Raw genomic sequence first — 15895 nt, forward strand, 5'->3', positions numbered from 1 at the left:
ATGCCCGGGTGCCTGCCACATGCAGTCAGATGTGAAGGCCTGTCAGCCTGGAGGAAATCCTGGAGGACTTTCTGGAGGCAGGGACACAGGAGTTTGCTCTTAAGGAGGTGGTGGAGACTGAAAGGCCTTCAGCCCAGGCTCCAAGGAGCCTGCATTCAGGAATGAAAAGAAAGCTCAGAAGAAACCACCAGCTGTGACCCTGTAAAGTAGAGCTGTGGGTGGCAGGGGACACTGGAGATTGACAGGCACTGAAAAGTGAGCATAGACGCCTAGAAATGAATCTGGCATCTGATGAAGCCGTGAGTGCGGATGCCTAGTCAGCTGCCCTTCTGGAAGATGCAGTGGGTGCTTCACCTCAGACCAAGTAGCCTGTGGGTCCCACTCCTGGACCCTGCCAACCCCAGGCCCTAGAACAGCCTCCTGGGAGCAGCCTTCAGTCCTGTGAAGCCCCTTTTTCCCAAATCAGGCCCTGGTGGAGCAGGATGTGGGTTTCCAGGTCTTATGTGATGTCTTCTCTCCCAATGCAGCCCAGAGAGGGGCCCTCTGACGGGACAGACATAGTCAGATCCCAGGCACGTCCCCAGCTAAAGTCACCGGGATAAGCAACTATGGCATGATTTGGACTCAACAAAAACATTAAAAAAATAAAAAAAATCCTGGGTCCCCTGGATCATGGGCCCTCGTATGAGCCTCAGGATGGCACTGTGCAGACAGGCTCCCCTGCCCCGCTCCTGATTGGTGTTTCCAAGCCTTGGCATGACTGGCCTTGGCTCATTTAGCCACTTTTGGCTTCAAGTTCCCCCCTGTGAGGTAAGCACCATGCTGGCTTCACAGGGGTGTCAGGAGGGCTCAACAGATGCCTTTGCACCCAGTAGGTCTGAAGCTAAGCAGGATGTTGAAAAGAAGGCAGCGAGTTACACTGTTGTGTTCCCTGGTGACTTATTTCACAGTGTCTGGAGCCGGGGAAGGGGGAGTCTGTGCCCCGCCCCGCCCAAGCCAAGCAAGGAGAACAGGAGATGTCTGCCTCAGAGGCGCCTGGGTCTCTGTCGGCTTTGTTTGGGTAATTTATTAGTTGGAAAGATTGCTTTTTCTTAGCAGTTGTGTGCCCCTGGCTGCCAGACTGTCTTTGACCTTCAAGGACAGCTTGTTCAGCCTTGCTTTGGGCATTTCTATATTTGGAGTGGTTTTAGGGAAGCGGGGTCACTGGATGAACCACACCAAACCCCTGAATACGGAGTACTCCTCCTCTGCCAGCATTCAGCTCCCTGTCCCCCCACCCATAGATGCCCAATGCAGTGTAGGACAGTTGGGGACTCGGCTTAGCCAACACTCTCCTGCCTGCCTGACTCTGTCTTGTCTCAGAATCTCAAGTAGCTGGAGATGGCATGATTCCACCTGCTGCTGTGAGAAGCGCAGTCCCCCCTGGGAAGCACTGACAGGAACGGGGGGGGGGGGGGGAGAAGCAAGCAGGCTGGGCAGGCTTGCTATTACCTCTCCATGGGTACACTTGGCCTTGCTATCCCACAAACGCCTCAGACTCTAGGACTGAATCCCACTAGGGGCAAAAGGTGCACATGTGAAATCTGCAACCACTTTACCAGCCTAGAGGGGAAGCTAGCAGGGTTTTCCTGGCATCCCTCTCTTGGGAGGCCCATTTATGGCTCAGCTCTTCCTCTGACCACCAGAGGGCAGCACCGCTACCAGACCCACAGCTCCAGGCAGCTTTAGTGGGCAGAGTGGGATCTGGCCAGCAAATCCACACTCTTAATATAGCTCTTCCCTCAAACCAGCTGCGTTTCCAGTAACTTGGGAACTGGTGCTGGGGATGAAACTCAGGGCCTTTGCATGCTAGGCAAGTGCTGTGCTACCCGGCTACACCCAGCGCCCCCATATTCCCGAAACCGAGGTGGTCATTGTTGTGGAACTCTTCAGTGTTTGCTGGGCTGGTTGCTAAGCAAATCCTTTTGCCCTTGATCCTGGTTTCCCCCAGGACCAGGGGATGTGAGCAGAGGGTGGGTGGATGGAAAGGACAGATGGAAGGACAGATCGAAGTCAGAGGGTGGGTGGATTATGCAGGACAGATGGAAAGGCAGATAGAAGGCGGGGGGTGGGGGTGGGGGGTGGAGTGGGGTGGACAGGAACTCTTTCAAAGTCACAACCCCACAAGAGGCAGCGCCAAGACTGTATCCCAAGCCAGCTCACCCCACAGCCCACGGGGCCCCCAAATCTGAAAATGACTTCTTGCTCACTCTGGCCTTGAGCCAGATTCAGGCCATATAATCTCTGCCTTGTCTGGCCAGGCGAAGATGCTGCCCATTGTCCTTTGTATCCCAAACTGAGTGGACATAAAAGTTCTGGAGAGCCACCCCACCCTGTATCTCTGAGCCACACAGGACCAGGGTGACTCACAAGGACGTCACCTACAAAGACTCCCTGTGGCCCAGCCATGCACAGCTGTGAGCACTGACAGACTCCAGTTCAGCTTCTTATCCCTAGCTGAAAGGCCTGGCCACACTGAGGCTCCCAAGGTCCAGCTGAGCCAGAGGCCCTGGCTCTCTGGCCCCCCACCAGCATTCTGCAGTATGGACGGGCATTCCTGGTCCAGTTCAGTAGTGAAGGGACCCTAGGGAGCAAGTGTGATAGAGTCCCACCGCGGCCAGGTCAAGGTGCTGGGAGGTTGTGGGGATCAAGAGAGACTGGCTGCATGTGACAGCAAGGGCTGTGGACAGCACCACGCTGCTGCTGAGGGGCCGCCACTGTCACTGCGGTGACATCAGAGTGGCATGAGTCACAGAGCGGGGAAGAGCCCCGCGGAAAAGGAAAGAGGGAGAGAATCCCAGGGAGGCTATCAGCCTGGGTAAGCCGAAGCGCCAACTGGAGGCAGATGTTTGAGTGACAGGTTAGAGGCAGGTTTTTTTCTCTCTGGCTGGTCCTAGGTGGGAGGCAGAGGCAAAGGTCAGGCAGCAGCTGTGCGTGAGCAATCACGTTTTGGCCTTGTTGGATCCTGCTGTAAAGGTGTGGTTTAGCTCCCAGGCTGTTCCTGGAGATAACACCTGCCTTCTGCACAGCTGGCTGGGGCACAGGGTTGTGTGGTGGTGGATGGAGCTGGGGTTCTCTGGCCTGTGGCTGTAGGCCGTGGGTCCCCCACCCTGCATCTCCAGTCCCTGGGCATGGCTGTGTATTCATTCTCAGCATGATGGTTCAGACAGTGGTTGGCTGAGATTATCTCGTGGGCTGCAGTTGCAAGTGGTAGGTCCTGCCCACTATGAGGGCCAGTGTGCTCCACTCTGCCCCTCCATCACTACCACTGTGTGTGTGTGTGTGTGTGTGTGTGTCCCCTGTGGCTGCGGTGATGAAGGGGAGCAGCACTAGACAGCCGAGGCTGAGCAGGTTGTGCTGGGCTGAAGTTAAAACTATGGCTGTTCCTTCTGTAGCTGCGGATGGAACCCTCCCCTTCCCTTTGCTGGCTTCTGGAGATGCCAGTTCTCGTGGCTCATGGTCCTTCCTTGTTGAGACTAGCTATACTGTGCCTCTCTGACCTCTCTCTTAATCATGTCTCCACCGACTAGCCAGGAAATGTCCTTGGATGACATGGGCCATGCTGGACAGCCAATGACCTCTCCTTTGCCTCTACAACCCTTGTCTGTGCTTAGGAGAGTCCAAGTCCCACACATGGCCATAATGTCCCAATATACATCTGGGTACAATGCTGGAGTGGCAGAATCTGTGCATCAGCTGGGTGTGTGGCCTCTGAGGACAAGGGCCTGGTAATCCCTTCCCTCTGGCCACAGACCCACATGATTCCTGTAGGGTGACCTGGGACCTGGGACTCTTTAGTTCCTCCAGTAAACCCATTTTTGCTTCAGCCTAAAAACTTCAGAGTCTCCTGGATGCTTCCCTGCTACAGGGCTGTTGAGGGGCAGACCCCAGGCTTCCATACCATGGCCCAGCATGCCATGTGCTGGCATCTGCAGGTGCTTTAGTAGACCACGGGGTTGTGCCTGGTGCATGGTCATGCCTGGTCGTGAGACCACAAACAAACCTGACCTTTGAACTTGTGGTCTCCAATGCCTCTTTGAATTGCCTGCTTGGCTGTGGGTGATTCTTGGGGGTCACTCACCGTGTTTAGTCTGGTGTTTGGGGACCCAAAAGAAATATGGAACCAGTTCTCAGAGGGCTGTAGCTGAAGAAGAGTCTGAGGGTCCCAGGGCTGCAGGACTACTGAGCTTTCTGGAAGCGATGTCCCTATGAGGCTCTGGGTGGCAACGTTGCATTGGATGGATGCAACATGGGTTAGTTGTTCTTCAAGAGGGACAGTGGTGGCCCTGCTACCCCAGCAGCGCACAGAGATATGTTGGGACAGCATAGATAAGTGTGCAGAGGATACGGATAAGACAGCTGAGTAGAGCAGCCACAAACAGAGCCCGCAATGGCTTTACCAAACGGTCTTGGCCCTCAGAACTGTCACCTGAGTGCTACTTAACCCAGATGGAAGGAGGGGATGGCCCGTCACCTCATGCTGCGTGGGACCAGTGCTGTGGGTGGGGGGGTGCTGGGAGGCCTCCTGCTTGCTCTCCCTGTGCCGAGTGTCCCTCACTTTAACCTGGCTCCTTTCTCCCCAGTGTCGGAGCCCCAGGCTGCTCACGCTCCCCTGGAGAAGCCAGCTAGCACTGCGATCCTGTGCAGTACCTGTGGGAATGTGTGCAAGGGTGAGGTGCTGCGTGTGCAGAACAAGTACTTCCACATCAGGTGCTTCGTGTGCAAAGGTAAGCGTGTGCTTGGCCTCGTGCTTGACCAGAGAGTGTCCCGGACTGGGCTTCCTAGCCACCCTTCTCATTCTTTGTGGGTCTAGAAAGCTCTCTGGTCACTTCTGAGTGTCCATAGAGTTCTGAGTCTCTGTCTTTCCAGAATACCATCCCGTGTGACAAAGGAATCCTCTCAGGGAGATAGGGAGACTCTGGGTCCGCAGCGGCGGATGCATGCGTCTAGTCCAGAATCAGAGATGCCAATCCTGGAGCCACAGCGGCACAGCACAGGGTGTCAGTGGCCTTTGCTGGCTGTGCAAATCAGTAGCCAGAGGTGTTCTGGGGGCTTGGTGCACCAGATGCTGCATCTCTCCTGCAGTGGCCCTGAAAACATTCTAAATGAAATCATTCATTTTCCTTTGCTTATAAAAAGTAGCTTTAAAAAAACACGGGAATCTTAATACCAAGAAGATGAGAAGAGGGCCTGAAGCTGTGTGTGCAGCCTCTCCAGTGAACATGGCTGGGTTTGGAGCCTTCTCCTCCTCTGCCCTGAATCCCATGTGCATGCCGGGGACAAAGCACACCTCCACCCAACAGCCCAGAAATGTGAGAAAAAGTACTCATAGGTAGGACCCACCCACTGGACGTGGTGTGTAGACTCACAGAGCCATCAGTGTTAAAGGGATAATGTTTTGGAGTCCACAGATGCTTCTCTGCAGTGTGGGCAAGCCCTCTGCACATGCCCCCTGGCTTGAGAGTGGTGTTCTCCCGGGCTGTCTGGAGATTGGCCCTGCCTTCACCACGGTGACCCTCAGTGAGGGGAGGGAATGTTAAGTTTATTGTTTGGGTAAAAAGAGTAGGAGCCAAATCCTTGGCACATGGAGGTCCGTAGGGAGGGTCCAAGGCTTCTAGAAAGAAATCCACAGAGGAGGTGCGTCTGGCTGTAATTTGAAGATAGAAATTCGCCAGGCAAGGACAAGGCTGCCTTAGATGGGAGATGACCCTACCAAGTCAGCTGTGTGTGTGTGTGTGTGTGTGTGTGTGTGTGTGTGTGTGTGTGTGGTGGGGGGCTGGTGACTGGCTTCAGAGAGGGGAGGTGGAACTAGGAGCATCTAGGGGGTTTGATTCCAGGTTCTTCTGTGGTCCCTCAACCTCTAGAGGCTCCTGGCTTCTGTTTGTGGAACTCTGTCTCCTCCACTCTGGTCCTCGGGCTCAGCTACAGTGTGGAAAGTCTTGGAAAGAGACTTTTCTGCAGAAGGGGCTACCCCCAAACACCCCTGGTGCTGTCAGCTCTGGATGGTCAGCCTCCACAGGAGAAACACGGCCTGTGGGGCTGTGGGGTAGTGACAGGGACAGCCTGAGCTAGCTCTCTCTCTTTTTTTAAGATTTATTTATTTATTTTGTACACAGAAGAGGGCACCAGATCTCATTACAGATGGTTGTGAGCCACCATGTGGGTGCTGGGAATTGAACTCAGGACCTCTGGAAGAGCAGTCAGTGCTCTTAACCTCCGAGCCATCTCTCCAGCCCCTGAGCTAGCTCTTACTGGGTCTCATCCTGAGGGATCTGCCTTCAGCAGAAACAGACACCAGCCTTTAGAGGCCTTATCCTAGGACATGAGCAGCTGGCTCTCAGTGATGTCGCCAGAGCCACCAGGACTGAGGGGGGCCCTAGGCATCCCAGTCACCTTGGCCCTGATGCATTCTCACAAGGACACCCTATCTTTCCAGCCCCTCCCTCTGCCACACATGAGAAAAGAACCAGAATCCTCTGTGATAGCCATCCCAGGGTGGTGACAGGGCTGCTTGAGAAAAAAAAAAAAAAAAAAAAAAAGATGTGCTGGGCACCTCATTCCCAGCATAGCCAGGAAAACCTGTGCCTTGGGCTCCACAGAGTGAGCATGAGTTGGGAGTTGGAGGGTCAGCCTGTTCCAACATCTCACACAACCCCAAACCACCCATCCGCAGAGGAAAGGACACTTCAGCTCTGGGGGACTTTCCTACAGAGAACAGCAGCCGCTCTCTGCAGCCTGGACGCAGAACCCTAGAAACCTACAGAAAAAGCTAGGTGTGCATGCGCATCTGCTTCACCAGGTGCTGGTGGGTAGGCAGAGATAGGAGGATCTCTGGAGTTCACTAGGTAGCCAGCACAGCGGAATCCGAGAGACCCTGTCTCAAAAACCAATGTGGAGAATGACTGAGGAAGATATCTGGTGTTGCCCTCCGGCCTCCACATACACACAAGAACACATACAAATTACACACACACACACACACACACACACACACACACACACACACACACACACACGAAAGAATTCCAAGAAGTGACCCTAACCCTGCCTTCTCATCAGCTGCTGCCAACCCTTGTCTTCCTCAAAGATGAGCACCTCCCCACACCCTCCAGGCCTCTGCTAACTTGATCCTTTTCAAACTGTAATGTGATAGAGGCACATTGTCTCGATGAGGGACTTGAGTTACTGGTGAACTTGGACTTTTTATTTTTAGGAGCAGAGGTCTGGGATGTCACTGCCTTGGGGTGACCTTGGAATCCTCAAAGCAGCCAGAAACCAGCAGGCAGCTGAGGCAATGGGGCCAGGAGCTGGGGGAGTCTCTCAGGGTGTGAGGCTGTCTGGGTCCCTCTCCCTATGTTACAGTGTGGCTCACTCAATTCTATGTCTCTGCCCCCTGCCCCCCGCACACATTCGTCCTTTAAGGACTGACCACTGTTGTCACAGCTGTGACAAGCAGACACAACCCAGAGTCAGTATCCTGAGTACTTGTGACCGTCTTGTCTCCAAGGCACTGTAGTGTAATCCTGGGCCTATCTGTCAGCCCATGGCCTGTTCTTGCAGAAGAACATTTGTTTGATCTATAGTGGGACAAGATTAAACCTTGGGTTTCATTCCCAGACTGGGTGTGGAGAAGGAATCCAGCATGGCTCCAGGCTGGCGTCTAACCTTTGGTGGAAGTGATGGCAGCAGGAGCCACAGGCTGAGGAATGTCACGGTCTAGCTTTGACCTTGACATTCCTCTGTGCATGCACATGACACATACAAAAAAGGCCCCTCTCGTTTTGGAACCAGCAGCCATATCTCTGCAAACAGCATTGTTATGGAAACTTCTAGACCGTTCCATCTGAGGCACTGAATGGCTCACTCGCCTGTGCTTCTGGGGCTGGAGAGTATGAGGGAGGAGCACACTATGTCCCCAGAAGTTGACTTGGGGCCTGCCAGCTGTTGGTGACCAGCAGGCCCAGAGTGGATACTTCAGGCCACGGCCTGCAAGTCCCCTGCTCCTCCACTGTGCTCAGCAGTCTCGGCTCCCTGGAGCTGTGTGTTAGGAGAAGGGTCACAGTGAGCCTGTGGGTTCAGCTCTGGGTCTGGCCTTGTTGTGCTACAGGGGTCGGGGGTTGAGAACTGTGGGAACCAGATGAAAGAGGGAGGCCCTGGGAAGTTTCTCTGTGGACTAGGGGACCACGTATGGTTCACTTGTTCTCTATTGTACCTTCAGCCCAGAGCAGAGCTGAGAGTGTAAAGCTGTGTAGTCCTGTAGTCAGTCTCTCTCTCTCTCTCTCTCTCTCTCTCTCTCTCTCTCTCTCTCTCTCTCTCTCTCTCTCTCTCTCTCTCTCTCTCACACACACACACACACACACACCTGCTCACCTGTTCATCCAGCACTGGAATGGCTCGAAGGGCCTCACAGGTTCTCAGAAGCCGAAGAGCCTCAATGCTCTTTCTGGAAGCTCCCACAAGAAAAATACATGACTCTAGGCTAGCCGAGAAGCTCGTGTCTGTCCCTGGAGCCCCATCCTGGGAACCCCTAGGCCCTTGGATTTGTCGGGACTTGTATCAGGCAGGCTGGGGTCAGATCTGCTGGCCCTGAGGCGTGAGTTGGTCAGTCCCCTAACCCGGCATTCGCTCTCCCCCCTCCCCCCCAGCGTGTGGCTGTGACCTGGCCGAGGGCGGCTTCTTCGTCCGACAGGGTGAACATATCTGCACACGTGACTACCAGCGGCTCTATGGCACACGCTGCTTCAGCTGTGACCGCTTCATTGAGGGGGAAGTGGTGTCAGCGCTTGGCAAGACCTACCACCCTGACTGCTTCGTGTGTGCTGTCTGCAGGTGGGTGGCCCAGCCTCTGCCCTGCTGGCCTCTGCCCCCTCCTCCTTGCCCATCTACCCTCAGCCCTGGTTCCACTCCCAACCAGTAGGTCTCTTCTCCCTCCCTCCCTCCTTCCCTCTCTCCCTCTGTCCTGCCTCTTTGCATCCTGACCCATCCTGGTTCACAGATGTGCCTGCCCAGCACCATGGTACAATCTTGTCACAGGTGGCAGGGAGAGGGTGGGGACCGGGAGGTCTGGTTCTGGTCCCTGGTGCCTGGCATAGAGCAAGTGAGCTCCCAATGAAAAGTCTGGATGCCACCCTGGCAGCAAGGCCTTATGGTCGCATATGCCTTCTGACCAATGGCAGCCTTCCTGGGGTCCCTGTGCATCCCTCCCCTGTCCTCAGGAAAGGCCCCTGGCCAGCAAACACAGGTCAGAGTGAAGAGCAGAGTGTGCTTAGTTAGTTCCCAGTGTCATGGTGTCCAGCTTGTGTGGTATTTCCTACATCCTTTCCAAGCAGCCGACTATGGTCACAGCATGTACCCAAGGCCAGAATGGAGCCTTTGACCAGGAGACATCAAGGGGAGGAAGCTTGGTGGGGGACATTTCCCGTGGAAGAGTTGCTATGTGCTCTCTAGTGCGGCTGGGTGAGAGGTCTCCAGAAATACCTTCATGATTTCCATGTGGCATCCTTAAGAGGTGGGTCCAGCCAGCAGCTGGTCTGAGGGCTCACCTTGGGCAGCCTACCGAAGTACAAGTTACAACAGACAGCATTGTCCAGGTTGTAGGATGGGGTGGGGCTCTGCCACTGTACACAGCCAGACTAGACACCGCACACAGTTGGCCTCCGGCAAGCACACACTGGATCTGGGGCCCAGGTTCAGGTGCAGCAAAGCACAGGCCATGCTCCTGCTTCCTGCTGGAGGCTGACTCTGGGGGGCCGTGGAGAAGAGCATGAGGTATTTCCTGGCCAGGGTGAAATGATGAATGGAAAGGTGGTACTTGCAGGATGTGTGAGACAAGGGGAGAGGATGGGCGCTGTGAGTATCAAGCCAAACACCTAGCCATGTCACCCTCAAGAGGCCTTCACTCCATGGCAGCAAATGCCCAAGTGAAATGCTTTAAAAGGAAGAGCCCTGCCCCACCAACTCACTGACACGTTCCCAGCCACACTGCTAAAGATTTGCAACACACACACACATCAGGAAAAATACAGCTATCACAACAGAACCCGTCGTCCCGTCCCCCCCCCCCCCCCGGAAAAAATACCATGTCTGTGGAGGAGCTTGGATGAGCTCAGACCTCCACCAGGAGCTATGCATGCTGGGAAACAGTAAGAAGATATCTGTAAGCACCAAAAGGAAAATAAAATCCACCAAACAGTGCTGTACTTAGTAAAATTTCTTCTGAAAAAGGCCCAAGGCCACTCTGCAGGATGATTAACCTGACCCAGAGTTGACCTCGTTCATGAAAATGGCATTAAAATGGTGATTGAAATGTTCTGAAATCGATTATGGTGATGTTTTCACAACTCTGGGTACGCTACCTTCCCTGGGTTAGACATCGAGGCATGAGAATTGTGAGCATCAGTAAACAGGCACCATAAAAAGAGACGAAGACAAAATCTTCATTGGACACCCAAGAGCTGAGTGACTTTGGCCCCAGCAGGCCTGCGCTGCGGCAGAGTGATGGTTTTGCAGGCTGGAGAGAAATAACGTTGAAAGATATCAACAGAATCTCAAAGCAGCCGGGCATGGGATCCCAGCTCTGAGGAACTTGAGACAGGAGGCTAGCCTCGGCTATAGACTGGAGTTCTGTGTCAGAACAGACAAAAACATAAAATCTAAAGCAGAAGGAGATAAAACCTTTCCTCTTAAGATGTTTCTCATCAGCCATTTTGTCATAGCAACAAGGAAGTAACCGATACTGACCAGATATGTAGAGAACTATGATCCAAAGGAAACACCCAACACGAACAAAAGGGTTAAAGAGATGCTTCACCACAGAACGTACAAAATGATCAAAAGACACAAAAAACACACTTACATTTGCACCGTCAGCAACTGGGAACATGGACCAAAACAATTGTGAAATGCCAGCTGTACCTGCTGGCACAGATACAGCCTACAGTGGATAATAGCAAGGGCTATTCTAGCAAGGCCACGAAGCAAGGAGACATGAAGTGGTACAGTTTCCTTGGAGACAGAATCACACAGCAGGTGACCAGGAATTCAACTTTGGGAAAGGAAGTCCCACGGTGCAGGTGTCATTAATTCCAAGTGGGAACGACCCCGATGGATGCCTTTTAACAGATGCAATGGAGTAATACTCAGCCCTGAAAAAGAACAAGCTGGTGACATGAGGAGCAGCAATGTGGGCAGGTCATGGCAGTGTGGTACTGAACAAAATACTCACTCACGGGGCTCTGTTGTATGGGGTATGGGAAGTGGGGTAGTGGAGAGAGACACAGGGATGTTCTGCACTGGCCAGGTGTTCCATGGTGTGATGGAACTGATTATACTGAGTGCATTTTCTAGACTGCGTCTCCATTAGGTCATATGAGCTTGTAGGGGAATGGCCACTGGGCGTTCACAACCCTGGAGTCTAGGCTAGCATGTTCCACAAGGGATGTCTGAATGGATGGCAAGCCAGCGACGCATGTCGCCAATCTTCTCTGGCAGGTGAGAAACGAGAACACAGAGGGGCTGAGAAATGTATTCCAAGTTGCGCAGCTGGAGTATGACTCAGCATGTTAGAACCTGTCAGGGACTCCCACTCCACCCTAAAGTGCCCCTTGCCTGGGGAGATGCACCATGTTAAGACATGGTAGCTTTCAGACCACAGCACTGGCAAGGCAGCAAGTGCAGGCATCCATGAGCTGCAGGGGACGCGGGTCAGCCAAGGGCCAAGAAAGGTTGCAGGACCAGCCAGCAAGCCTGGGACCAGGGACCAGTCTAGTCTGTGTAGGTTCCTGGTGCCCTAGAAGGAGGACCGTCTGCTGAGTCGGGAGCCATGCCCTGGAGTGACAGCAGGAGAGAAGGGCCAGAGGTGGCTGACAGGATGTCCCCTCTCATTTCAGGCTGCCCTTTCCTCCTGGGGACCGCGTGACCTTCAACGGGAAGGAGTGTATGTGCCAGAAGTGTTCCCCGCCCACGACACTGGGCAGCAGTGCTCACCTGGCCCAGGGCCTCCGGAGTAAGTGAGGCTGTGCCTCTCTGTAAGGGTGGGTGCTGAGCTGCAAGCTGGGGTGACCGAGCCTGACATTGTGGGACCAGCACAGTGACAGAGCACTGAACACTGGGGACCCAGTGAGGAATCTCCCTGTTCCCACTACTAAGTCTTTTGCACAGGCTATGCCCATCACAGCCACCTGGGCTTTTCCATTCCACATGTCTTCTGCTGCCACCCAGCTCTAGGCCTCCTCCTCCAGGGAGCCTTCCCAGTATCCTCTCTGTCCTTCCCTTTTGGTGCTGGCACAAGACCAGGTCCACCTTGATGGCAGAGCCATATGCAGTGTGCAGGGCAGGAGACAGACATCTCCGGGAACCCCTGTGGGTCTCTCATGGACCACTAAGGATGTCCTGTGACTGGCAGATAGGCCGTAGCTGCCACAGTACTGCGCTGCCACTGGCAGAGCCATGCAGCGCTGCTAGGGCACCGGAGGCATTGACAGTGAGCCCTGCGTTCCCATGACAACACTCCTTATGCCCCTTGCCGGGACAGGGATGGGGGAGGTTGTTGAGAGCGACTTCATAGTGGCCCAGAGCCACAGAATCCCCCTGCTGAGCCCAGGCAGAGGAACCCAGACAGTCCTCCACTCCCTACTCTGGAGTTCCAGGTGGGCTGGTGGTAAGAGAGTGGCAGACATGCCTCGGACCTCTGCAGCAGCCCCAGCTCCAGCCACGGGAGTAGTTGTTAGACAGAGCCAGGCTCTCTGGTAGATGTCATCTGTACCTGCCTTTACTCATTCATGAGGTACAGCCTTCACGCCTGGGACCTGTGCTTGGGTTTGCTCTCTATGAGGTCAGAACTATTAGTAGCCCACAAGAACATCACCCTTTCCTTGGTAGTCACAAGTGACTTGCCTGTAGTCATGTAGCAGGTGGGAGGCAGTTATTGCCGGGGCCTCAGGAGCCTCATGAGCCTCACCTGGAGGCTGCCTCTTTGACCTCTGCAGGAGGCGTGACTTTCTGGCCTTCCTAGCAGTCTGGTCTGGTGTCACTCACAGGTCAGCCATTACTCAGAGAAGCTGCTCAGTACCAGCACTATGGGTGTTTGGGACCACTTTTCTCTGGGGTGGCATCTATACAGAGCTAGGCAGGAGGCTTAGCGTCTCCCCCAATCCCACATTGCATTCACAGAGGCCTGCCCCCATTGGAGCCATCAAAAGGGTCTCCAGATCTTGTTAAAAAGTCCTCTGGGAGCAAGACACCCCTGCCTGGGAGCCACGGGCATGGTGCTCACCAAATGTGGCCCAGCACCATATAAAATGCTGCACAGTTGAGTGTCTCTATAATCCCAGCACTTGCAGGTTGGAGGTAGGAAGATCAAGAGTTCAAAGTTATCTTGAGCTACGTAGTGAGTGTGATTCCAGCGTGGGCTACCCTGTCGACAAGCAAAGCCCCAAACTGTGTCTGTACTGAGCATGTGCAGACATCTTCCTTGTTGTTATTCCCAGTGAATACAGTGTGATGACTGTTCACTTGGTGCTTGTGTACTTCAAACAGCACTGGTCAAGGAGCATTAAGTCCGTGGGAGGTGTGTACAGAAGTGCAAGGCTGTCCTCTTCTGGGACAAGACTTCAGTGTCCCAGGCGTCCTGGTTCCCAGCCTTAGAAACTAAGAGGCAGTTGTGCCCACACAGCCTGCAACACAGCACACAATATACCATACATAAGCCGGGTGGGGGTGGCACACATCTTTAATCCCAGCACCCAGAGGGCAGAGGCAAGTGGATCTCTGAGTTCAAGGCCAGGCTGGTCTACAGAGTGAGTTCCAGGACAGCCAGGGCTACACAGAGAAAGCCTGTCTCAAAAAACCAAAAATGATAATAAATAAAAAAAACAAAAATACCTACACATCCTTGCACAGATACATGCAAGCGTGATGCACACGTCCCCACAGTTACCCCTGTGTGCTCACCCGACACCCCCTGCCTGTTGCACTTTGCTGAGAGCCCACACGGCCCTACAGTGAGTGACAAGGACCCTGATGTAGCAGTTCCCTGTGTGGAGGGACCAGCTGGCTCAGCAAAGCAGGGCCAGGGCCCTCAGCAGCATGGGGCAGGGTGGGCACAGGTGGGAGCAAAGAGGCATCTGGCAGCCTGATCAGGGCCTCAGACCAGGATACTGCCCTGCAATGAAGAATGCTGGTCCTCATGGCAGGGGTGGAGGCAGGGTTCAGAGAGAGAAAGCACGGATGGGCAGGGTAGATGCAGAAGAAGATGTCTGGGCCTGGGGTAGGCCCCAGCTGACTAGGGCTCAGAACAGAGAGCAGAGGGGGAATGGAATCCCAAATGCAGGGGCCTCACAAGCAGAGGAGGAGCTGAGGATCTGTGGATCGAAGAGAATCCCCAGGAGGGGGCTCCGAGCAGGTGAGATGTGGAGCAGGGAGTGGAGGTGGATGCTGGGACTCACCTCTCCAGGAGGGGAACCCAGGCCGGTGGGACTGTATGGCCCAGGAGTAGGATGGCAAGAAGGGCTGGGCTCAGATCTCTCCGGGGAGGTCATGTCCCTCTGGTGAGATGCCATATTATGGGTAAGTTCAACATTCTGCCGCCAGCAAAGAGTGGGAAGTTCCTGTACCAGGAACTGCCAATGCACCTGATCATGCAGGCCGCCCCCAACCCCAGGCCAGCTTAGACCCAGCACACCCTGGTGTGAGTGTATGGTTCTGCACCATGATGGATCCAGTCTTCTAGAAGGCTGGCTTCATCTCCAACTTGGTTTTCCCAGTCTCCAGCCCAGGCTGCATAATGTTAATTCTCCTCACACACAGGATCAAGCCTCACGACCAGCTGTGCAAGGGCTCCCTTTAACTGTGAGACAGTGTCCTTTTAGCACACCACGGTGTCTGTCCTCTAGGGATGCCCTGGGTGATTCTGTGGGGCCTGAGAGTCTGAGGGATTGAGTGCCCCTGGTGGGGTTGCTGGGCCCTGCAGCAGGAGGCCCCTAGGCCCACAGTGAAGGTGTCTTCTGTGTGTTCTCTGTTCCAGGTTGTGGGGGCTGCGGCTTAGAAATCAAGAACGGCCAGGCCCTGGTGGCTTTGGACAAGCACTGGCACCTGGGCTGCTTCAAGTGCAAGACTTGTGGGAAACTCCTCAACGCGGAGTACATCAGCAAGTGAGTGTGGCAGACAGAGCCAACCCAGGAAGGCCTTGCCCACCGCTGCAGGTGGGGCAGGGGGTCCGGTCCTGGTGGGCCGACTAGTCCTGCTGCTGGGTCAAGAACAAGGGCCAGGACTTGTTCTGGTCCCCGCAGCCTTCCTCTCCCTTCCTAGCAGCCCTGCTGAAGTGCGTCGCAGTCTCCAGCTCTGGCTTGTGGCTAGAAGCAGGGGAATGGGGGCTGCCAGCTGTGACTTCATAGAACACCTGCCTCTCTGTTCCAGGATGTTGCCACCTGCTTGGTGCCTGCACATTCCTGGCACTGGATGCCCCGTGGAGCACATACCAGCTAGATAGATGCTAGCTGCAAGGACTCATGAGGCTGGCTGTCCCCATGGGAGCATGGGAGCCTACAGGTGCCTGCTCTGATCTGCAGAGATGGGCTTTGGGATATCCCCTACCCATCGGCTCAGTGTTCCCCCAGCATGTGGTTAAGGGGTTGAGCCTGCCCGGGGAGGAGACAGCATTTGCCAGAGACTGTGGGATCATGTCTTGAGCTAGGGTATATATTAACCCGGGGATCAGGGAGGTGAGGCAGGAAGTGCAGGTGAAGTGAGGTGGGTGGTGATTGAAAGAGTGCCCCCTAGCACAGGAATGTCCTCCTCCATGTTCCAAAATTGGAATCCAAGTAGGAATTGATTAGGTGAAAAAGGACCCCTGGTAAGA

At 54.5% G+C, this 15895-nt stretch overlaps 1 protein-coding gene across 28 annotated transcripts in view; it reads left to right on the forward strand.

The window, feature by feature from the left end:
* Positions 1-15895, forward strand: part of Ablim2 (actin binding LIM protein family member 2) — a 125650-nt gene that overhangs the window by 36974 nt on the left and 72781 nt on the right. For all 28 annotated transcript variants that reach the window (XR_005092267.1, XM_028882305.2, XM_028882314.2 and 25 more), the window contains exons 2-5: positions 4623-4766; positions 8685-8868; positions 11928-12043; positions 15062-15188. Coding sequence is in view for 27 of the 28 variants with exons in the window: in XM_028882305.2 (XP_028738138.1) it covers positions 4623-4766; positions 8685-8868; positions 11928-12043; positions 15062-15188 (571 nt within the window). In the remaining variant the exon portion in view is untranslated. The remainder of the gene's footprint in view (positions 1-4622; positions 4767-8684; positions 8869-11927; positions 12044-15061; positions 15189-15895) is intronic.

This window comes from Peromyscus leucopus, chromosome 10 (assembly GCF_004664715.2).
Source record: "Peromyscus leucopus breed LL Stock chromosome 10, UCI_PerLeu_2.1, whole genome shotgun sequence".
In the NCBI taxonomy this organism is placed as follows: domain Eukaryota; kingdom Metazoa; phylum Chordata; class Mammalia; order Rodentia; family Cricetidae; genus Peromyscus; species Peromyscus leucopus.